The sequence below is a fragment of the Chiroxiphia lanceolata genome, chromosome 3 (assembly GCF_009829145.1).
Source record: "Chiroxiphia lanceolata isolate bChiLan1 chromosome 3, bChiLan1.pri, whole genome shotgun sequence".
Taxonomy (NCBI): Eukaryota; Metazoa; Chordata; class Aves; order Passeriformes; family Pipridae; genus Chiroxiphia; species Chiroxiphia lanceolata.
Genome location: NC_045639.1, coordinates 44,343,841 through 44,368,079, shown reverse-complemented (window position 1 = coordinate 44,368,079; position 24,239 = coordinate 44,343,841). Strand labels below are relative to the sequence as shown.

General features: G+C 37.3%; 1 protein-coding gene across 23 annotated transcripts in view; it reads left to right on the top strand.

Annotated features, from left to right (window-relative positions):
- AFDN (afadin, adherens junction formation factor) overlaps positions 1-24,239 on the top strand; it is a 123,586-nt gene that overhangs the window by 94,298 nt on the left and 5,049 nt on the right. For 5 of the 23 annotated variants that reach the window (XM_032684002.1, XM_032683994.1, XM_032684000.1 and 2 more), the window contains 10 exons: positions 6,259-6,324; positions 6,481-6,554; positions 7,043-7,161; positions 8,196-8,390; positions 8,649-8,740; positions 9,158-9,346; positions 12,002-13,024; positions 14,867-14,902; positions 19,475-19,609; positions 21,755-22,271. In XM_032684002.1, coding sequence (XP_032539893.1) covers positions 6,259-6,324; positions 6,481-6,554; positions 7,043-7,161; positions 8,196-8,390; positions 8,649-8,740; positions 9,158-9,346; positions 12,002-13,024; positions 14,867-14,902; positions 19,475-19,609; positions 21,755-22,271 — 2,446 coding nt within the window. Of the gene's footprint in view, positions 1-6,258; positions 6,325-6,480; positions 6,555-7,042; positions 7,162-8,195; positions 8,391-8,648; positions 8,741-9,157; positions 9,347-12,001; positions 13,025-14,866; positions 14,903-19,474; positions 19,610-21,754; positions 22,272-24,239 lie in introns of those variants that run through there. The other 18 variants (XM_032684006.1, XM_032684009.1, XM_032684015.1 and 15 more) reach the window with 12 other exon arrangements.

Below are 24,239 nucleotides of genomic sequence, written 5' to 3'. Positions count from 1 at the left end.
CTTTCCGTGTTTTTACTCAGAGGCCTAATGAGGCTTTCTGGAAAAAAAGGGGGGACCTCTTTATCCCACTCTGCAATTACATAAGTTAAAGTGCATTGTGTTTTTTAGCAGGACGCACTTGCTTCAGATCTACTGATGTCATTCATCTCCATCCCTTGCTAAATAAAGTTAGGATTTTTTTACATTTAGAAGGGGAATGGGTAGGACGTGACCAAGCTGGAAAGTGTCGTTTTGGTGTGTTTGACACGCAAGCTGTCAAAAGCTTAAAACAAAGATGTTTTTCCACTGTGTCATTTGCTTCTCTTTGTGGGAATCTGCATGTATGTCGCTGGTTGGTTGGTTTGCAATTGTTCTGGGGCTTAGCTTCCACTAGAATACTGTTATTTCTCAGACACTACCCAGAGCTGCTTGAAAAGTCAATGGGTGACCTGTAGTAGGATTATGAATTTCAAACAGTTTAAATTGTTGGGTTAAGAAAATCACATTATTCACCAAATAGTGGAGTCAAACCCTCTTAATGATCCTGGCCCCTCCTAGCAACCCATTTCCTGTAAGGTTATGAGCAGTCGTGATGTGCTGTAAACAAGTCAAGGAAGCTGATTTAGTTGAAAACAAAGATTGTATTGGCAGGCGGGAGTTGGAGCTGGGGATCAACTTAGCCTCTAGCCAGGTCTGTCACGGGACCTGCCACAACACAGTAGTGCCTGCGCAGCTCCAAGTGTGAGACAGCATGTGAGCAGACAGGTGGGTTTCTTCCTGACATTCTGTATGAGTGCACTGCTACTGTAATTGTAATTCATTTAACATAACATTATCTTAAAAATACTGAAATAGTGATCCACTGCTAGCCTCCAAACTGGTTCTCTGAGCTTTATACAGTTTTATCTGGATTGGTTTTTTGTACTGATTCCTTAACTATATTGTAAAAGCACAGAATGGAGATGTTTCTCATTTTGAAGCTTAGATCTGATGTATATGAGATATCAGAATTTTTAAGTACCATGTTCTCCTCTTCAGTCCACAATTCACTATTTGTTGAATTCTGTTCAGCTAATACCATCCTTATAGAACTTTTTTTCAGTAAGATTTGTTTTGGCTATGATACCATTTAGATATTATTTAGAGCTGAACAAAGGAGGTCTTCAGAATAGAGTGTTATACTCAGGCAGTTAATTCAGTTCAGGAATATTGTCACCCAGGTGAACTGAAGTAGCTACAGTAGGTTTGTGGGTTTTTTCCAGTTACGTATCTATAAAAGTTTCCTTAAATTATTACTTAAGGGGAAGGATTTCCCAAATTTTTCCTCAAAAGGGTATATTGTTTCACTTTCTGCAAGGATTGTGGGAAAAAGTTGCATCAAATTGTGAAAGAAAACAGATAGATTGGTAAAAAAGTTTACTACTGTGGATGAAGCTTTTTTTTAAATCTGGAATATACTACATTATTTTTTGAAAAGTACATGTAAAGGTTTTGGGGATCTTATATTTGTTTATGTATATTTGATAAAATATGCTGTGGATTTCACTATTTTAATCTTGGGGGGAGAGAATAAGCCATCTTTTTAAGCTTACTAGAGTCTTGCTTTTCACAGTCATCTAACTTCAGTTATGTTCTTCTATTTGGACTAACAGCTTTATGGATGCACGTGCTTTTGGTATTCAGAATTAGAGAAAATACAGTGAAGTGCAAAGAATATTTACCATATTATTGTTACTGATATACACATGTCATTTCTCTGTTTTGTTTGTGGGGGAATAGTTTTAATTATATTGACCTTCACATTCCTTGATAGAAAAGCAGGTTAATAAGTAGTTTATAAAAAAACCTGTTTTATTTTAACATCAGTAAATGAGAACAGAAAAATTCATATGGCATGTATGAGAATTTTATTCACTTTGGAGTTTAGTATATTTGACTAACTACATATCAACAACCTTTTTGTGTCCCTAATAATTATATATTTCCTTCTAATGCAGTCTCCTGGAAGGTGGAACCAAAGCAAAATTGGGTCTGTTTCAACAGAAATTAAGAATTTGGATTCAAATTACTATAAAGGTTAGGGTAAAAGTTGAAGGAAGATGATGAGTTAATTTTAAGGATGCTCAGTGAGAAGTCTTCCCAAGCATGTGAAAGCACATGCCTGTTGGTAGAAACATATCAAGTGACATGTGAATTAGACAGAGAAAAAATTCATTGGTCCTAATAATATGTAAGTAGATGTGGTAGCTAATTAAGATTTTTTTTTAATGTAATCTGAACAAAAATGTTTTTTTAAAATAATTTTTATGCATTCAAAATTCATTAGTTTTGTATTTGTGAGATGATTTGGAGCTAACACATCTGCTCATAACTTCCCTTAAAAGAACAGGAAGAGTTTGACAAACTGTACAGACTTCATGAAAATATGGAAAAAAAAGGAAGGAGAAGTAAAATGTCAATTCCAAATCATAATGAAGAATTACTGTCAGGCTTAGAGTATAGGAGCAGTTAGAGCAAAAGTCTGAGTGATATAGTATCTTCCAACTGTGGGATATTTAGACAAAGAACATAACAAGTGTAAGATGTACTCCTCCTATGAGGAAAGGCTGAGAGAATTGGGATTGTTCACCCAGAAGAGAGAGTCCCGAGCTGACCTAATTGTGGCCTTCAGTACGTAAAGGGGGCCTGCTGAAGGCTGCAGAGGGACATGTAGTGATAGGACAACAGGGAGTGGGTTTAAACTGAAAGTAAATTTAGATTAATTATTAGGAAGAAATTCTTTTGAGGGTGATGATGAACTGGAACTGGTTACTCAGATGGTAGATGCCCCATCCCTGAAAGTGTTCAAGGCCAGGTTGGATGGGGCTTTGAGCAACCTGGTCTAGTAGAAGGTATCTCTGCCCATGGCAGAGGGATTGGAGCTAGATGATCTTTAAGGTCCCTTCCAACCCAAGCCATTCTGTGAGTCTATGGTTCCTCCTGGTTTCTAGCTTTCTGTAATTTCAGAATTTCTTTGAGATTGGATTATAATCTGTTTTGAAGACTTTATGTTGTTTGGATATTTTTCCAAAGGCCTCAGAGAGCCCTGCCATGAATCTGATTCTGTTTACACTTTGACATCTACAGCAGTCCTGTTTCTGGATGTTTCCAATTTAATTATGAAATCCTATGGAAAATGTTTTGGGTGGAGTTTTTCTTGTTGTGTTTTGTTTGGTTTTGGGTTTGTGTTTTACTATTTAAAATATGCTAGACATGATAACAGAAGTAAGAAAGCATTTTTTTGTTGGCTGATTAGAGGTTATAAATAATCCTGTCACTGCAAGACATAATCCTGTTGGCCTTCACTTCCTTGATTTTTGCTGAGCTGAGGAGTCCATGTCTGTTTAGTTGATTCTCCCAAGAAAGCTATCCCATGTTTCTGATCATCCTTGTTATCCTCTGAGCCTCATGGTTCTGTTGGTGTTGTTTTGTAAGGAAGTAACCAGAATTCCAAACAGTTTTGTAAATGTGACCCTTTAAGATTTTTACTGACCATGATGGTTTCTGATTTGTCTGTTCTGTTCTGTTAGTTCTCTTGGCTTCCAGATTTTTGAGCTGATGTAAGATGGCTCTGAAAATAGTCATTAGAAGGATCTTTCTCAAGGAGATAAATCCAGTTAGGAAACTACTATATGGATATTTGTGCAATTGAAAATGTTTATATCATCACTATCTGCAAACCAATGCACATATCTTGGGCTTATAGAGAAGTTTTCAGCTTCATTTAATGTGCACTAACAGCCATAATCAAACATGAGAAAGGTGATATGTATGGATGGAAATAGCATCAATGTAATACCCGAAAAAGGAGTCAGAACCCCAGAGTTGCTTGATTAATATGTGTGCTGTTGTAAGTGGCAATGCTCTTCCAAAGGCTTGCTTGTTTTTACCTAATCTTTATATTAGGCAGATTTTTGTCTGAATTTCTGGACCCAAGGGGATAAGATTCTTGCTAGCATCTTTTGAAGTTAGGAAGGAATAAAAGTGCTGTCAATCCCAGATGTCTTCAGAGGTGTCTGCTTACTCGTGGTCAGTCTGACCTCCAAGAAAAACTGCCATTTGGTCCCTGCAATGACAGGAGGTTGTAATTACAAGGATGGGTGGGTGGGCGAGTTGCTATTGACTGTTTTGCCCCTTGGAAGTCAAGGAGCTTGCCTTTAGGTGTATTTAGTTGTTGGAGGCAGAGGAAGGAGTATAAAAAACCCATAATTTAATTTTCAGTTCCCAACAAGGGAAGTTGCTGACTGATTCTTCCGACAGTGCCTTGATGGGGACCAGTACCTTAGAAAGTCGGAGCATTACTTCATATTTGGAGCAGTGAAATACATTTTCACCCTATTATGGCTTCAGTGTTCAGCATCATGTGATCGTTCTCCAACTCTTGGTTTTGACTTACTTGATCAAAGTTATATTTGATACATTTAGTTACATTATTTCTTGCCGTTTTTCTGGAAAGCATGGTGAACAGCACAGTCATTTAGGGCTTCTCTGAAAACCTCCATTCCTTGTGAAAACTAACAACTTTCTATCCCTTATCAAACCATTTACTAAAATACAAGGACAAGTTCCTTCTTGCATGTCACCTTAAAGTCTTGAAGAAATTCTGCTAAGACATCTTGCAACATCCATCTTGGAAGTCTAGTTGTTCTGTCAACCAGATCATCCTTCCCTATGTGTGTCTTGGTTGCTTGGGGGGGGGAAGTATTTGTGAAGCATAATTTAATTTTTCATTACAGTTATTTAGCTGTCTTCTGACTTGTTTCTCATAACTATAACCAATTTTTCTGGTATAAAGTTAAAAATATTCTGCAGCTACTGTGATATTTCTTTAGAGCCCTTTAGAAAAAAACAAACAAAAAGTAACTAAGTTATTTTATTTGCCTTTATATTCTTTCTAGACAAAGGAAGTGCCCTTATTTCAGTTACTTTTTGCATTTTTTCCCTTTTTATCCATAAGTATTACTTAAGCAATTATGAAATATTTGGGCACGTAGAATGTTAATCTGGAGTCATGAGACTTGAAGGAATTCCTTTTCTCTGGCTTGTGTGTAAACATTTGGGATTAACTCAGGATTTAAGGAATAAAAATAGGTCTTTGACTTGCTTAGAAAACTGTATATATAACACTAGCTTTTGAGTAATCTTCACCTTGATTCTTATTTTACTTCATTATAACAGTGGGAGTAATGAATGCTTTTGCTGCCAAAAGGAAAGAGTTGGAAAAGCAGGGGGTAAAGAAAAGAGGAAGCTGTATATTGAATATCAAAGCAACTTGAGGGATTATTCTAGAAAAATGTTACAATTAAGACTGCTCTTTTGAAAATGTACTTAGCACTCTTCGAAGCGACTTGCAGAGTAAAACGGCATTGTTTGCTATAGTAGATAATGAATACACAAATGATAGTCTTACAATGTAAGTGACAGTTTAAAGGTTTGTGATACTAACAGTTAGACTGATTTGTGTGGTGTCTTGTACATTGGAGCATGTGGATGACGCAACAGCATGGCTTGAATAGATGCTTATGTTCTTGTGTCTTGAATCTGTTGGTTGTCTTGCAATAAGTTCACTGTTAACAGTCCTTTCAAAATTTAGCAGAATACTTATGAGGAAGGTGTTTTATGAGCAAAGTCGCATGGTTTTGCAGTAGACTTAAATATTGGCTCTGTCAATTCTAAAATACTTATTATGTCTGCTTTACTTGTTTATGTAAAGCTAGAGGCACTCTTTGTTCCTTTACACTAGCTCCTTTACAGTCCTACTGAACGTAAAAAACACTTCTATTCCTTTTTCTTGTAATCTGCAATTTACCGTGTTTCATTGGGTTATTAGCAAGAGAAACAGTGCACTCTTTTGAAACATAATACAAAGAGGTATAAATAATAACATGCATGTAAAAGTGCAAGTAAGTATTTCTTATTAGAAGGGGATTAGAACAAACTTTTTAAGTATAAGTTTTAGCTGAGGTATTTTTTTTCTTATTTAAACTTGCATTAAGACCAAGTATTCTTTGTTTCTAACAAAGCTTACCATTTTAATAGGCCTAATATTAAATTTTTCTTATGACTTTAAATTAATGTAACTCTTCTCTGTATAGTTGGGATTTTTTTCCAGTTTGGAAATATATAAAAGTAGTGAGAAGGTAGAGGTTTACTTAGACATGTAAAATTTCTGAGTAGCACTTGTGGAATGCTTAAGAGATCAAGTACAAATTAAATAAATTAATGCTTCTTTCTCTGTAGGGTGCTGGTCAAGACAAACTTGGAATATATGTCAAGTCTGTTGTGAAAGGAGGCGCTGCAGATGTGGTTAGTAATACTCTTAAACGTCAGATGTTCAAAGGTAGAAAGATCCTTTGGAAATGCTTTGAAATCCTTTGTTTACTAGTATGTGTGAATAATTGTTTTAATTTCAACCATGTTAGCACTGGTGTATGAATTTTCTTCTCTTGAATGTGTATTTAGGATGGTCGTCTGGCTGCAGGGGATCAGTTGCTAAGTGTGGATGGAAGAAGTTTGGTGGGCCTGTCCCAGGAAAGGTACAGAATGCTTTCCTTGGTTGTCTTTACATGAAGAAAATGTTAGATTAATAACTTACTGAAATAGGCAGAAGCTCATTTTTTTACATTTTAGGCTTCATCTTGGCTTTTGATAACTGCCTGTGAATAATCTTAGTAACAAGTTCAACTGTTTGTGTACTATTTTCTGTATATGATACTGGTTATCTGTATAGATTGAACAATTGTATTTAGCTCTAATTTTAAATATTTCAGCTTCTGACCTTTAATGCAGAAACCGAATAAATAGTACTTGCCAGTAGGTGTTGTCTCTGTGCATATCTTCTAGTCATCATCTTCTAGTTTTTTTCAAAGTGATTTTAAGTATTAATCACAAAAGAGTGCTTTGTCAAACAAAAGATTACTAGAATAAAGGTGAGAAATGATGACATACAAACTGATAATAAGGAGAACTAAGTAATACAGTGCCTAATTTTATTTTTTTTTCTTTGCTTTGGCTTTTATTGCAGGGCAGCAGAACTTATGACAAGGACAGGTTCTGTAGTAACACTAGAAGTAGCAAAACAAGGAGCAATTTACCATGGTCTGGCAACCCTGCTTAATCAGCCATCCCCAATGATGCAAAGAGGTAAATATAATAATTTTATTTGTGTTAATAACAACTTTGTAAGTCTGCTTTCTGCATTTGTAAGAATGCAGAAAATATAATAATTTACAGTATCTTATCAAGTATTACCATAATACTAAATCAGAAAAGAAACATAATTGCACAGAAAAAACCACATTTCCTCTCCTATCACAACTTCATCTGATTTTAAATATTGTTTGAAATTATGCTAGTCTAATTGTTAATAAATGCTTTGCACATGTACCTTTTAAAACTTAATTATGCATTTAAACACGTTTCTGATTTGAATTAATTTTTACTTTACAAATGGAATATAATGAATGCAAAGGACATTAAACTTCATGGCTTTTTTTGCCCCTTTCGTAAGAGCTTCTCTCCTCCTCTCAGCATATGACTTCCTTGTAACCACAGAATGCAGTGTAATTACTAAGAGAGAGACAGAAGCCCCTGGAACATATTTTGCCATTTCAGATTTATTTTTTAATTCTTTTTTAAGCTAGAAATGTTGAAACTTAAGGAGATAAGTTTCTGTGTCTGATCATAAGAAGTTCTTGGATGTTTCTCCCATGTTATCATCCTACTTCAGGGAACTAACAAAAGACATAAAATAATGTTCTGAAGGAAATAATTTTGTCAAGGAAGACCTTTTCTACATATAGGGTAGTACTACAGTATAGAAAAGAATGGGTTAAAAGAACAAATCCTTATTATCACAGTTTACATATGGCATCCCAGATGCCATATGCCTCAGTCAGAAAGAGACCTTTCAGCGTAGCACATTTGGCTTTTACAAATATTGCGATACCTTTTCAAAAGTTCTTTGGAAGAATACAAATCAAAGAAATCCTCTCATGGTACTTGATACAAGATTGGGATTGCATATTTGAAGAAGTACAAATTTTGAAATCTAGCATTCACTTTACTGTGAACAAATTTTTAAATATAAACACAAAGTAGCTCTGGTTTGAAAAAGAATGTGCTAGACAGTAGTTAATATAAGTGAAAGGGAGAAAATACATATCCAACTGTTACAGTTTCTGACCGCCGTGGCTCAGGTAAACCCCGACCAAAGAGTGAAGGATTTGAGCTGTATAACAACTCCACTCAGAATGGATCACCTGAGAGTCCTCAGCTGCCATGGACAGAGTACAGCGAACCAAAGAAGCTGCCAGGGGATGACAGATTGATGAAGAACAGAGCTGATCATCGATCCAGTCCCAATGTAGCAAGTAAGAAAGATTATCCTTCTTTTAGGGGTAGATGCCACTACCAGTAATTTCAGAGGCTGTCGTATTCAAAACGGGGTTGATTGTTTTTAAAAGTGGATTAAGTTTAAAATACCAGTGTAGTAGTAACATTTGGAGCAAGCTTCTTGTTAGAACTATTTAAAGGAAAAATCATAGTTATTTTGTGAATACTGTTATTTTATTAAGTTCTGTAAATTATTATTAACAGTCACGTAAATGCTTCCTTTAACTTTCCAACAGATCAGCCTCCAAGCCCTGGGGGAAAGAATGCTTATGCATCTGGAACTACCACCAAAATAACCTCAGTCTCTACTGGAAATCTTTGTACAGAGGTCAGAAGTGGAAAGCAAAATGCTGGCTATTAAACTTTCTTTAGCTATCAATAGCATCAGTGTGCTTGAGTCAAACCAGTGTCTTAATTATCGTGGTGCTAGTGACCGGGTGGGGGTTTTGCTTATTACAGCTAATGAAAGGTTGGGACAGCTTTCAGTGATTTCATTAAATTTTGTTCTTGTCTTTGTGATTTCTTGGGTTTGTACAATACTGCATACTCGCTTTGAGACCATAAAAACATAAGTCATAACCATAGTTACATTTGATACTAGACAACCTCTTTATCTTCTGTCCCAGATGAGTAATGGTCTTATGAGCCAAAAGAAAATATTTGGGAAATGCATGTGTGGAACAATCTTACATACGGATCTATGTCATAAGAAAATTCTGCCTTACATTCTTTCTCCCTTTTTCAGGAACAGACTCTGCCACCACGACCTGAAGCTTATCCCATCCCAACACAGACCTATACTAGAGAATATTTCACATTCCCAGCTTCCAAGTCCCAGGATAGAATGGGTCCAGCTCAGAGTCAGTGGCCCAATTATGAAGAAAAACCACAGATCCAGGCAGAGAGTAATCATTCTATCAACACTACCATGCAGGTGAGAAATAATTTTTTTCAGTATAAAGAAACAAACCAGAAAAAAACTGCTTGTTTTTCACTCCCAGACTACTAGAGACATTTTTTCAGAATAGACAGCTCTCTATGATCTCTGAGTTGCTGAGGAGAAACTATACTACAAGAGGGGAACAACTATGCTTTTGCCAGGATGGGCTTGGGTTCAGGAAGCCTATGCTGCCTTTTTCTGTTGTTTGTTTTTTCCTTCTCGTTTTGCTTTTTTTTTAATTTTTCTTCCTTTCATAGAATTTATGTTAACATGTTCTGCAGACCTGTTATCTGGGAAGTTTTAATCCCCCGTTAGAGGTAATGGGGTGCAAGTGGTAGTATGGTTTGTCTTGTAAAATGTTTTATGGTTTTCTGAAAAACAACCTAAATCTTCCATTCTTCCAAGAAGTTTTATGTGGAAAAATCTCTTTGCCTTGAAGGGTGCGTTAAGTGACAAAGGCAAGTATTAAAATTGAAATAAAACAGTACTTTGAGACCTGTCTAAAGTCTTCACTGAAACACATTCCCTGCTCTCAGTTAAAAAAAGAAGTATATCATTTCAATTGGATCTATTATCAAAGCGCAGATGCATCTTGACGTGAAATTGATTTACCCCATTTGTACCTTTAAAAATTCAAAAATAATGTTGTTCTGCTCTTTGTAAATGAGAACTTAAATCATACAGGAAATTAAACCTAGATCTACTAAATCCCAGTTACTGGATGATCTTTTTCTCTAATCTGTGAGACTTAAAAATACAGAGAAAAAGCTTTTTTTTTTTCTTTTTTCCCCTACTATTTCTTCATTTATAATAAAAGCACAGCCTTACACCAGGCTCATTATGTTTTACTCTTGAAAAAGCAGTCTCTTGTAAATTACCTTGAGATTGCAAGTACGTAAGCAAAGTAGGGGTTGCTTATTGATTACCCATGGATGTATGGGTGAGTGAATTCAGTAAAAAGTCAATTGAATAAAAAGCTAGTGCTTTTGTTTGTTTGTTTAGTATTATAGATATCAAATCCTAATTATTTGGGCTGTTAAGGAAATAGATGTATAGATGTTATAGCCAAAGTAGGATGGTAATTTTGAAGGAGAATGCTGCATATTAAATGACTGTGGTGAATAGATTCTTAAATATTTTGATGAACTTCCACGCTTAACTCTTTCAGTTTTCATGATTTCATCTCACCTAATCTTACCTGCATAGTTAATGTCCAGGTGCTCTCTGTCAATGGTGTGAGAAGGGGAGGCTCCTGCCTCCAGAGAATGGTTCCTACCCATTTGTCTTAACCAGATTCTATGATAATTGCTGCCTGGACAATTGCTGCTTAAGACAAGCTTAAGTGAATAGCTTAGATGAGGTGGTTAAAACTGGTGAGATGAAGCCCATCTGTTAAAGTTGTTGACTTATACTGAATTGGAGCTATGGTCTTAAGGCTGAATGCAGTGCAGAAAAGCATTTTCAAAAGGCAAATGGTTAGAAGCTTTATCTCCTTACAAGCATTGAAAGCGTTCACAGTTTTTACCTGCCATACAATAGTTCTTTTAAGTTGAAAATTAGAGGAAAATAGACTTTTAAAAAAAGTTACACTTTAAATCTTTGCAGTGAGAACTGGGCTTGTAAAAAAAGCTGCTAAATGCCTGTTTTCTGCTCTGAAGGCATTAGCAAACTGTTTGGCTAGGTGCATCTTTACAGCAAATCTAAAACAAATAGCTGTTGTTCAGCTCTATTGGACTAATGGAGCATAAAAAATACACTTGTTCCTCTCAAAGAAGGCATTCTTTAGAGGTCATGGTTAAGGTCACTGATGGAGGAAAAAGAAAAGGAGTTTGCTTTGTTAGTCTTCTCTCAGTTGTTGATAATTGGTGCATTATGTGTTCAGTGCTTAGTAGTTCCTAACATTCAAACTAGGAATATTTGCTGCAAGAAAATCATTAACAGATTTGATAAGCCTAATTTACGGTCCAGTGTTCCCTTTCAGGTGGTTGTAGAGTGCAATGAGCCCCCGAGTTTGTATAGAAAAAGACTTGGTGTTTGACGCACTAAAAAAGCAACAAAATGTCAGACCAATACACCCATGCCTCAGGAGCAGGTAGAATCAGACCTGCCTGCCCAGATTCCGTACCCCGAATGGCGCTGTAGTAATGAGAACTTCCTGTGGATCATCTCGCCTGTTAATGGAGGAGGGTGGGCAGAGGCTCCCTTTCTCTCTCTCAGCAGCCTCTCTTGTTTGCCTTCCCAATAGGAAAGATGTTCAGTCAAGCCAGCTGAAGCCTGAATGGCAGAGCTGGTATGCCTGAGCCGCTGCCAGGACTCTTGTACTCACGTGTGGGGGAGGGGATGTCAGGGATAGTCCTGAGAAATTGTGTGAGCTGGGGAGGTTTTCAGCTTAAACTCCATTTTGCATTCATCCTTCCTCCTAGTCCAGTTCCCAGGCATTTTGGAGCTTGTTAAGTCTTCCATCACACAAATGAGTTAGGAAGACTGAGAAGAGTATTTTATTGTTGGTTTTGGGAAACTTACTGGGCATGGAAATGCGGAAAAGTAATTACCTCCAGTAATAAGAATGTGTTTTGTAAGCCATTTTCAAATACATTTTAATATAGATGGACTATGATATACATGCCTTGTTTAAATTTTTTTTTTCAGCGTGTAGCTCGTTCCCAGGAAGAGCTCAGAGATAAAGTTTTCCAGCCAGAGAGGAGTCGTTTGGAAGTTGTTATACGGAAGGATGTGGAGTATATTGATCGGAAATCGGACAGCGATCAGTGGATGAATTCATCTGTGGATTCCAGCACATCTAGCCAGGAACATCTGAACCATTCCTCCAAACCAGTCTCACCTGGTTCTTGTTTAGCTAAAAGTGGACCTGGCCGTTGGAAAACTCCAGCTACTAGCCAGCCGACTCCAGTGGCCATTTCCCAGCCCATCAGAACAGATCTTCCCCCTCCACCACCGCCTCCTCCAGTGCATTATGCAGCCGAATTTGATGAACTACAAATGGATTTGCCTCTGCCTCCCCCTCCTCCTCCAAACCAGATAGGAGCACAAGCATCCTCTCAGGTAGCTGCTGCTGAGCGTAAAAAAAGAGAAGAGCATCAGAGGTGGTATGAAAAGGAAAAGGCACGTTTGGAAGAAGAACGAGAAAGGAAACGTCGTGAGCAGGAGAGAAAACTGGGCCAAATGCGTTCTCAGCCACTAATTCCTGCTCAGCCTGTGGTTCCTCCTGTTCCCCTTCAGCAAGTGAAATCAGAAAAACCTTCAACTTTGCAGAGGTCTCAAGAAACAGTTATTCGAGAGCTGCAGCCCCAGCAGCAGCCTCGGACTATTGAGCGGAGAGATCTGCAGTACATTACTATCAGCAAGGAAGAACTGTCCTCTAGTGACAGCCTCTCTCCAGATCCCTGGAAACGGGATGCTAAGGAGAAACTGGAGAAGCAGCAACAGATGCACATTGTGGACATGCTGAGTAAAGAGATTCAGGAACTTCAGAACAAGCCTGATCGTACAGCAGAAGAAAATGACCGCCTCCGTAAACTCATGCTTGAGTGGCAGTTCCAAAAGCGACTTCAAGAATCGAAGCAAAAAGATGAAGATGATGATGAAGAGGAGGATGATGATGTGGATACTATGCTCATCATGCAGCGACTGGAGGCAGAAAGAAGAGCAAGGGTAAAAGGGGATAATCCTTTCTAGACAAAAGTATTGTGAATATCTAGTTTGGTGGGTTTTCATGCTTTGGCTTAGTATTTTGATGTTCTTAAAGGGTAAAGGAGGATAAAGCTTTCTTAAATATCTTGAATTTTAAAATTGATAACTTAGAGTGGCTTCACCAGTTAAATGATGTATTATAAAAGTATCAAAGCTACCTTTTATAGATTTAGGAATTGAATATTTAGCAATTGAATTTACTTTTCTGGTTTTGGGGAAAGAAATTCCCTTTGGATAAAGGGATTTTGCCATGTACCTGTAGTATGATTAAAAGGTAAAATATGGCAGAAATTTGCTTACAGAAAGGTATGCAAAAACATTTGAAATTCTGAAAGTCTGTAGGAGAACGAGGAACAAAAATAATGTGATTTCTCCCTCCCTTCCCCCACCTCCAGTATATTTACTCCCAAGAGTTTTTCTTTATAGTCTTGGACATGAGTACATGACATGAGTGCTTCCCGGGAATCGTGAACTGAATGGTGATTCCAAGTTGCTGGTCTGCTCCATGTAAAGGAAGCTGTTACCTCTACCTTTACCACCACCTCAGTTTTGACCCCGGCAGTGGGAAGCTATTGGGTTGAACCATGTGGTTTTGAGTGTTGTAACAACTTATACACTCTGTCTAGGGTTCCAACTCATACATACCTGGATTTTGCATGGTGTCTTGTTTGATCAGCATCTGACAAGGTTTGCTTACTTTAGCTTCAGTTCTGTGGAAGCTCATATGTAAAAAGATAATACAACTGAATAGTATGATGAAGTTTTTAATCACTCTGCTGGTGGCTGTTGTCTGTCAGAATCTGCTAAATCTACTACTGTTAATGAGAAAAAGTTTCTGTCGGAAAATCTGTTCTTTTCTGAATAATAGCATGGATACCCAAGTTACATACCAATAGCTATGCTTTGCCAGGCTTAAAGACTAGCTCTGTAATATGTTGAGTGTCTTCGTGTGTTTGTCTTGAAAAGTTAACTTAATTCTGTGATAAGCAATGTTTAATTCTTGAGAAATGTTTGGACATGCTTGTTTTTACATTCAGAAATAGCTAGCGGCTTGAGTAGTATTTGAGTTCAGGATTGTTTTGGCAGCTTGATTTCCTAAACTTACTCTTCTCATATTCGCTGCAGTCTGCATTGCTTTCCTTTTTTTCTTGTGGCTAACTTTACTATTGTGTAAAACAATAGATACCTCAAACTTGGAAACTGAAGAAAGGAAAAGTGAAATCTATATTTGGCAAACTGGTTGCGTTAAAGCCCAGCATCACTAACATGTAATTTGTAGCACACAGGCAGTTACCTATGCACATAAAAAATTCAAGCTGAACTGCCATTTTAACAAACCGTCTTTAAAATTTTACTGTAGCAAGGCTAAGAAAGCCATGTGTCATTAAAAGAAAGCCAGTTGTACTGCATAACTTGCTATCAGTCCTCTCTATAAGTGCTGGATTTAAAACACTATTTTTGCATAAAGTTCTTCCAGCTTTTTGGAATGTTTTGAAACTAAAAAATAACAGTTGTCTTGAACTGAATTAATGTTTGATTTTGGTTACATTTCACTACTAGAGATGCAATACGTAGCATCTCTGGGGAACTACTGAGGTGTTGAATGAGTCAAAGCAATACTAATAAACATTTGGGATTATTTGTTTTCATTTCTGTATTTCAGGATTACGTCAATTCAGTTCCTTGTTCTAAAGCAGCTGACTAAACAAATAAAAGAAAATGCTTGTGAAATAGTGCAAGTCGAACCTATCTTTATTTTCACTGTGCATCTTTCTTTTTTTCCCCCTTTCTTACTACCTGCAGCAGACTGCAGTGCCAGCAATCTCTGTTCTAGATTTGGTATGTTTGTTTCTTTCTCTTCAATATCTCTTTGTCATTTCAATTCCTTATATTGTTAATAAACACTCTATGTGCTTTGGATGATGATTTGGCATCTTTGCGTGTTCAAAAATCATTGTGATACAGTAAGCAGTAAGTTAACTGCAAGCATGCATTTGAATGTTTTCAGATGTGGTGACTCCTTTCCCTGTGTTTCCTTCCTTTTAGATGTTGTGCTCTGCTTGCAAACTTGATTTGTTTGTTGTAGCAGTGGTCTAATATAAAACTATGTATCTGCTGTTTTGTGCAATCGTGTTTATAAAATCTTACTAATAACTTTGAATGAACAGGCTGTGAGGTAAGATTTCTTCCTTTTCCTTTACCACCCATGAAGGTTTTAGAGGAGCCCTAGGAACACCATTCCTTTCCAATTTGAAGTGAAATTGTCTTGAGAGCCTAAAACTACAGCATACTGCTTCAGCACATGCTGAAATGTGCTGAAATGCTTACGGGTGTTACAGTTTTGTCATTAACATAAAAATTATTTGTAAACTCAGAAATTACTTCTGAACTAATATTTCCAAGTAGGTTATATAAACCTGCAGTTATTCAGTAATGATATCATTTCAGTTCAAATTGGTTACTACTATTTTCTTGCATCTAAAACATAACTGGCTTTCAAACTGGAGAAGTAATTGCTATGACTCCAGCTAGTTCTGTATTTTTTTGCTCTCATTGGACATGGGTACATGGAAAAGAAGTTCTGTAGTCTTCTAGAGAAGTACATGCCCTTCAAAGTGTATTTCTACATAATTAGTGTACCTGTTTGAAAGAAAGGTGATGTGTGCAACTCTTGTTAGTATAATTAGTTTGTGCTGCTTGAAAAAGCTGTAAATGTGTTGGTTCAAAATACAGATTTGCATATTTGGCACTGCTTTATGAAAAACAAAATCACCTTTTAAAATGCATACTTCAGGTAACTTATAAATCGATACATTTTTAAATCTAAGGTGTTCAGTTTTGTATCTGAGGTTCGTGAGCATTAAGCAGTTTACAGCAATGAAAAAGGTGAAATACACCAGCTTTCTGAATTAATGCACAAGCTAGGAGTCATGTTTTTTTTCAGACTCAGTATCGATCAGTATTTTTTCTTATTTCTACTCCTGTATTTTTTTGCTGAAACCTTGGTCCCTGGAGCTGCAACTGTATAGATAAAGCATTTTACCAAGCAGACTGTAAACTTCTGGATCTGTCTGTGAAAGGAGGTTGTGAAGGCAGACAGTATCATCAGCTTTATAAATGGATTAGACAAATTCATAGACATCGTGCCTGTAAACAGCTACTTCAAGGATTACACAAGGCTGTACCAGCTGACATCTCTGGTACTGTGCTGAATACTAGGGAGATACTAAAAGAAGTGGGCAGGCTCATGTACAACTCTTCTTGCCATGGTCAGAGACAGAATACTGTGCTAGATGGATCCATGGCCTGGATCAGTCAATAATTTACTATGTTCATTGGATTTAGCTTTAAAAATTTAGCTTTAAAAAAAGACAGCAAGCTAATTCTGAAATAGATGATGTTAAACGCTACACCCAGCAAATACTGCTTTTTCCTATTTTCACCTTTTTCATACTATTCATATGACTTTCCAGACATAAATGCATCAATGCATCTCAACTATGCCACTTCATGTACCCAAGTAATTACTACTTTGTTTCTTAAAAAAAAAAAGCTTTCCCATGCTCGATGCTTTTTATGTATGTCTAATGTGAGCATTGGTGTTAGCTGTTCTGCTAATTACAGGGCTGATGAAAGGTTCATCCATGAATTGATGAATTGTCAGCTTGGCCTAGTGTTTGTTTTTTAAATTCCCCAGGCCACTATCAGATCTGACCCAGCTTTAGTTGGCATAAATAAATAGGTATAAATTTAAAGTTCTTCTGGAACATCTTTCAGAGTGTTCTAAGCAGTGCTTCTCTAAAAATGAACTTTATCTGAAATCTGAGACTTCCTGGATGCCAGCTAGTCCTGTGAATATCTTAACATTCCTGATAGGGATCAGCCCACTGGCCCTTTTACAAGGAGCAGTAGCTCAGGGGAAAGGTGGTCATCTTTGCCCTTCTAGGTAGGAAAAGTGCTTCGAGCATATGTTGGCAATAGGGGGACAGTTGCGTAGCTGAGGGAACTGTTGGCACTTTGCTGTAGGGCTGGGACAAAGCAGGGGAAAAGAATTGGTGCTTTGTACTCAGCTGCTTTGCTCAGTTACAGCTGGCAAAACACTCTTCTCCTCTCTGGCGCTACAGATCAGTTGTTACCTGTTAAAATATAAGCATGTGCAGCTTTGGAGAAAATCCAAAATCAGTAAATCACATGAAAACACGACTTTTAAACGAGACTAACTAATCGGGATAAAGAAGCACGAAATCGAAATACTCAACCTGGGAATCTAATAGTCCTCTTACTAGAAGCAGGAAACAAAGCTTCGTGTCTTGAAAATTTGGGATGAAGTTAGAATTGGGTACTGTGGTATGCACACAATGACAGACACGAATGCCCGCAAGTGCTCTGGCATGCCTTATCGTCCCACTGCTCCCTGCTTTGGTCTGAGAATGCCTCAAAATAGAAACTAGTTACTGATCATAAAGAAATGAAATGTCATCTCTTGATAGTTGCTGTATTCTTGCTTGTGCCTTACATAGAGTTTTTAGTTATTTTACTAGGTATTATGTTTAGAATAGCCTCCAACTTGGATACAGTTGTCTTCGCAGTTATTATGACTCAGATGTTGACAACAGTTCCCAGGTGGGCAGTCTGCCCAAGCTGCCTTATTTCTTCAGTTAAGGTCACAAGACAATTAAACAAACCAGTCCTACTTTCCCTTTAATTTACTTGGAAATATTTTCTTGTTTAAGAGCATATGAATAGGAATATTTGCTACTAAGCAAAAAGGCATGCATGCAATAACCTGGGAGCAGTAACTGCCATTTTCATGGTATTTTCTAAATGCAGTTGGGATAGGGTCAAGGAATTTTCCTGTGTTTTCTCATCATGCAGTTTTTACTTGCCCTTTTTTATTTTAAGAGGAAATTACTCATCTTGTATAAACTCTTGTGAATTATTAGCTGTCTTTCCTTCTGACAGCAATATTATCTCCTTTGCTAAAATAATGTCTTTTTAATAACCAAGACAAGGAGAAGTCTTAATCCAAGCAGGGAGTCAGTTAACTACTGTGTTCCCCGCTCTGCAGTACAAATTGATCTTTATCTGTATATGTTTTTAGTTAGGAATGACAGTTTTAGCCCTAAATGAGTGAAATTTACTTGGAGGTGGCATCCTCTAGTATACATTCACCAAATAACTGCCTAAATGAAATTAATTCATTTTGTTCGTTAGCTTTCATGCTCAAAAATGAGCAGTGGGGGGAAATAATTGCTAGAAAATTAGTAAAGGAAATTTAGACCTTTTCAGAATTGATTGGAAAATTGATTAAGAATCTATTGCACATTTCCCATTAATTAACTGGGGGGGATACTTACATGAAGGTTGTCCTCACAAAGTCTATTAAAACTAAATTAATTTTACTGTATCACTATTGCTTTGTATCTTAAGGGTCTTTCTTTGTAAGTGAAGCTGGACTGTAAAAACAAATCCAGGAGTAGAAAAGTACCCTTGTTATATGCAGGTTTTAGCAAGATCCAGTGATTTACTGATTTATATCAATCAGTATAAAAAAATCTTGTGTGGAAGAAAAAAAAAATCTCTTTAAAACATAGCTTCAGTAAGAAATAACACAGCATTTTTTAGTTAACATCCAGTTAGTTTAACATCCGGTTAATTTCTACTTGTGAATATTGTGCCATTGAATATTCCTGTACATGAAGGGCTTAGATACTGTTAGCTTTAAAGAATCATGCAGAGTTTGGATTGTTGCTCAGTTTTCTTGTCAGTTCAGTATCATAAGCATATATAAACTAGTATTGTCTGTTGGACATCAGTTGTCCATGTGAGCTGTTTAATCTCAGTAGTCAAAGTTTTCTTTCCCTTGTTCTCTGCTTTTTCCAAAACACATCTGCTGCAGATACAGTGGGAGATTTTATTTATCTCCTGAGACTCTTTGCAGACTTGTTGAACGAGCCTGTTACTTTAAATGGATTGATCCTTTGACTAATGAGTCATGATTTTCCGGTGCTTAAATACTAATCCAGAATGAAAAAAACAATTGACTGCTGGAGCTGTGGACTGTTGGTTCCAAGTATTTAATTTCACTTTACTGTACCTATGAGACTATGGTTGCTGAAGCTGTCTGGAACGTGAGTCACCTCAGTCTTCTGCTAGGGGTCCATATATATAAATGTCTCCCTGTGTACTTTGTGCTTTTATGTATTTACTTCTGTGTACCTCTTTTTTTTTTCTTTTTCCTTAGGGATTTTAGGAAAATGAATGTAACAAAGCATACTCTTAACAGCTGGAAATCTGTAGTATACCGCTTTCTACTGAATGAGTTATTTTTAGATGCCAGTACTTGGTTAGATTTTTTTGACTCGTCTTGCCCACATGAGTGGCAAAAAATTAAAGATGTGTCTCTGTTAGTTACAGGACGAAGAACGCAGACGGCAGCAGCAATTGGAAGAAATGAGGAAACGAGAAGCAGAAGACAGGGCCAGGCAGGAAGAAGAGCGACGACAGCAAGAGGAGGAGCGGACCAGGAGAGAGGCTGAAGAAAAGGTTGTGGTATTCCAAGTGCTGCAGGGATTCTTGCAGGCCTTTTCTCTTCCTAGCCAGGGACAGCTCAGTGTTGGGTCAGCAGGAGTTAAACACAGTAGCCCTTGTGATAAAGGCCATGGCCCAAGGCTTCCTTTTTTCCAGTATAAACCAAGAAGTAATTAAATTAATAGCCCGTTCCTGCTGGCTGGAGTTGACTGGTATTGTGGTAGTAGGCTTATCGTCCGAAGGTTTTTAGCAGTGGCAAGGACTTGCCTTCAGAGCCTTTCTGAAAGTTATGGAAGAAGTCAGTTCCCTCCTGTTTTCCTTCAGTCCCCCAGCATGACTCGTGTACCTTTTTTAATATAATGGATGAGTTAGTGGTATTGGGTTTTGCTATATCTCAGAGATGGCACTTAAATATTTTTTCAGTATTTTTAAAATACAAGGAGAAATATGAAATACAGTGGAGTGGTAACGAGTATCCGAATTGTTTTTATGTTTGAACTACTGGAGGAAGAGAATTGATTTCTAGAAAGCAAATAAATAATTTCAGCAGATAAGTCACTGTGCAGTCAAACAGATTGTAAAAGTTCAGGATTGTCGATTTCTTCAGAACATTATACATGAGAAGCTTTATTGATCAAAACTAGAAGACAAAGCAGTTCATTTGGCTTTTAGTGTGTTTAAGATCCTCTTGTTCCTATAGAATGAGCAGTTACTTCTCTTCAGATTGCCTGTTAGTAACACTGACTTCAGAAAGAAGAAAGAAAGCTATCTTGTAGTGTTGGTGATCATCTTGGAAGATTGAGCAAATATATTTTTAAAAAACCCCGGTGACCAATCTTAGGTGTATTAACTTTATTAATTTTTTTTGTTACATTATTTTCATGCTTTGTTAAATTGTTTCTCATAAGCAGCATGGGTTGATGAGTAGAAGAGAGCTAAGCTTTGGTTGCAAATGGATGAGAAGTGAGGAAGCTGTATCTGGACTGAGAAAAGTATTTAAAAGTATACTGTAGGAAGCTTAAAAAAAAAAGCAACCAAGAAAAAACAACCAAGGCTTTCTTAATTTCTGATGATAATGCAAGCAAATGACATTTGGATCACACACTTGAAAGGGTTTTCACTGACAGCTCTTGACTGAGATATTTGCACATTTACAGACTTGGAACTTGGTACCATCAGTACAATGGTTTTAGAGAATAGTACAAGAGGATGAGTTTCATTCTTTACTCTATGTGAACAAGACCAGATTTATGATCTTTTTCAGGATAACTGACTCAGTAGTGGACAGATAAGCAGATAAGATGGATTTCTTTAAACATGTGGATTAAAAATATGGTGGTTGTTCAAAATGTCATATATTCCCAGCAGAAGCTTACTATGCTTATACGCAAGGGGTTTGGTAACATACAGTTCCCAAGTACACATTTTCATTCGTTACCAAACTACTGAATAAACTCTTGTATTAATTTACAGTGCGTCTTAGACAAGAGCTGAATAAAGTTAAGTGTTATTTAGTTAAAGAATAAACTTTTTAAGTCAAAAAATCCATAAAAGGTATTTCATGGCCTTCTAAATGGTCAGTAGCCTTTTATAAATATCATTAGCATAGTTTCTGTTACAAATGTTTTTTTAAAATATTCATTTGATGTCTGTTTTGGAAAAGTTCTTTGTAATTTGATTTCTGCATGAAAGTAGTTTTCCTGGTATTTATACCAGAAGTGTTGTTAGGAATCATCTGTTCCAAGGCTCTGTTGATTAACTTACGTTCTATAAGCATGAAGCAAAATTACAAAGTTCCTTTTTTAAGATGGTAGTTAATTTTAGTTATTTTCCTCTCCCACAGATTCTTTACAGCTTTAGTTAGTAAATCTGTGCCTTATTAACTGTAGTTACGTTTTGAGTAATAAATGCTGTAATTGCCCTTAGTTCACACAGGCAGTTGCCTTAGTGACCACAGGCATGAGTGCCAGTTTTTTTCATAGTAGTAAATATTCTTTATATGAATCCACATAGATGTCCTTCTTTGTTCACTGCCAGAAAAGGAGACAAAAAAAAATAAAATATTTACATGAGATGTTTGTAGCTCAGTGATGGAAAGCTTCAATCTCTCTTAGACTGAAATGTCTGACCAGTGTGTTTCTGTTTCCTCTGGGCTTACAGAGGCGACAGGAAGAGGAATATTACAGTCGCTTAGAGGCTGAAAGGCGCAGGCAGCATGATGAAGCTGAACGAAGATTGCTGGAACCTGATGAGCCTGGTCTGTACAGACCTCCACTTCCACGGGAATATGAACTCCCATCCCCAACCCCTTCATCTAACGCTCCTCCTCCCCCACCTCAGCGAAACACCTCTTACCTCAAAACACAGGTCCTCTCCCCTGACACGATTTATACTGCCAAGTTTGTTGCATACAATGATGATGATGAGGAGGAGGAGGATTCCAATCTAGCAGGTCAGGATAAGTACTCCAGCACAAGAAAATCTTATGGTGACTTTCCTCCTGCCACCCTTAAGCAACAGCAGCCCTCCCGCCAGCCTCGCCCAGTTTCAGATGGCATCTTTCTTTCCAACTCATTCCAGTCATCTCCAGTCAATGCCAACAGTACTACTGCCAAAAAAACTCAGCCCCCACCCCCATCAAACAAACCGAGTTTCATCCATTCCAGCAGCTCTAAAGGTAGACACAATGAAATCAGTCGTCTCTACAGAACTATCCTCGTGTTTTCAACTCTGGTGCTCTAGATTGAATCGCTTATTTTGTGATTTCCCCTCCCCCTCCACTTAATCACTGTTTTCACACTGGTGATCTAACTTAAATCCTGGTATTAATATGAATCCTCCAATTTTTAATTATTTTGATCTCTCAAATTTTCTTCCTCTTTACCCAAACTTTTCAAAAACAAAAATTCCATCTTTCATACAATGAATCAGAAATTATTTTAACTGCTACTCAACCAATTCAAAGTACTGTTGGTCTTGGCTTTCACTCTGTATCTTTCAGTGATTTGTTTTGTATGAATGACCACTGTTTACTCAGGGCATCTGGAAGTGCACCTTTCTTGAACACAGGAAACCTCTCCTAATGGGTTCATGGACAGAGCTTATCCTCTGCTTCGTTGTTGGTACCAGGGTACTCTCTTTTAATCGTGTGTGCAAATGGCTTTAAAAATTACCTTTGTAGATGTAGATCTGAAACACACAAGCACCAAGAGACATAAAGGACATGCAGTTAGTTTCACGTATTAGGCACCATTCCTGTAGTTCTGGTTTTTTAAGTGCATTTCCTTGCAGAGAGGCAAAGATCTAAGTTTCATCTTAGCACTTGTTGCTTTACTCCTTCCCATCCCTTCTTCACCTCTGTGTTTGTCTCCTCATCTTGTTTCTTTTGTGACTCCAAGTGGCCAACCATAATGGAGTTTAATTTCAAGAAGAGCTCTAGTTGCTAGTAACTCAGCACCATATTTTATCTGCAGAGTACTAGTTTAGCTACACTGATGAAGTCAAAGCTAATCCAGTCCAAAGTTCCATGCTAAATTTTTTTAAACTGCTGCTGTATAGGTGGAATCTTAATATACTTGACTCTTTGAGTATATCTCACTCTAATAAACTTGCAGCTTATTGATACAATACTTCATCTTTAAACAGCAGCATCTGCTGGCAGCTTTTCCTACATTTATTTTCTTCTATTCCCCTAGTTCATTCTTTTTACTTATGCTGAAAGTAAACAAGTGCCTGACAACCAACTCCAGCTGAGCAAGTCATTTTTCTAAAATGAAAAGAGTACCAAGTTACGTGAGATCGCAGGGGAAAATGTTTAGGCTGGCTTCTAGCAGAATGGATAACTTTTTTGCTGGATTCAAGTCTCAGTTACACAGGTGGAAGCCTACAATATGGTTATATCCCTCATCACTTTTTTGACTACCTAATGAATTAGCAAAATCACTTACTTGCTTTATTCAGAGGCGTACCCTGGTCACAAGGAGAATATGAGCCTCCGAATTGCTTCCATCTCTCAGAAGCACTTCTAATCCAGCTGCAGTAGTATACGAATCTGATTTAGGATATGTATGAAGCCACTGAGCTTCCTGTCTGCCTCATTTTCAGTTGAGGGTCAAGCCATCATTTTCCAGCAAGACATCCTTTCCTTTGCAGGGCAATTTGGCTTCTGCTACATTTGGACTGCTTCCAGAGGGAAGTGTGGAAGAGAAGCTCTGAACAGTATTGTGTAGTTTTAGTATTGCTGAAGTGTCATTAGTTTAGCTCACTTAAAAGTACTGTCCCACTGATGTACTTGATGCTTAGTAGTTTCACTATTTGGAGTCAGTACAGCACCCAAGTTGCGTAAAAAAAAGTATCCACACTAATTCTCATTTAAAGGTAGAAAAAAAAGCCTCGTTATTTACCCTGGTGTTGCCTGTGAGATCTCAAGATGTAGTAATGTCTATGGGTCTTGCAAGCCCATTTATCACTCCTGTCTGGCTCTGTCATAGGTTCCAAATCTTAAAGGAAGATGAGGGAAGGTTTTAGCTTTTCAGTGTGTTTTTGTTAGACTGTGGAGTATAAGCAGACACACTGGACACTACCTGCTATGTGCTACAACTATAATGCAAGTAGTTCCATTATACCTACCCTGCACATGAAGCCA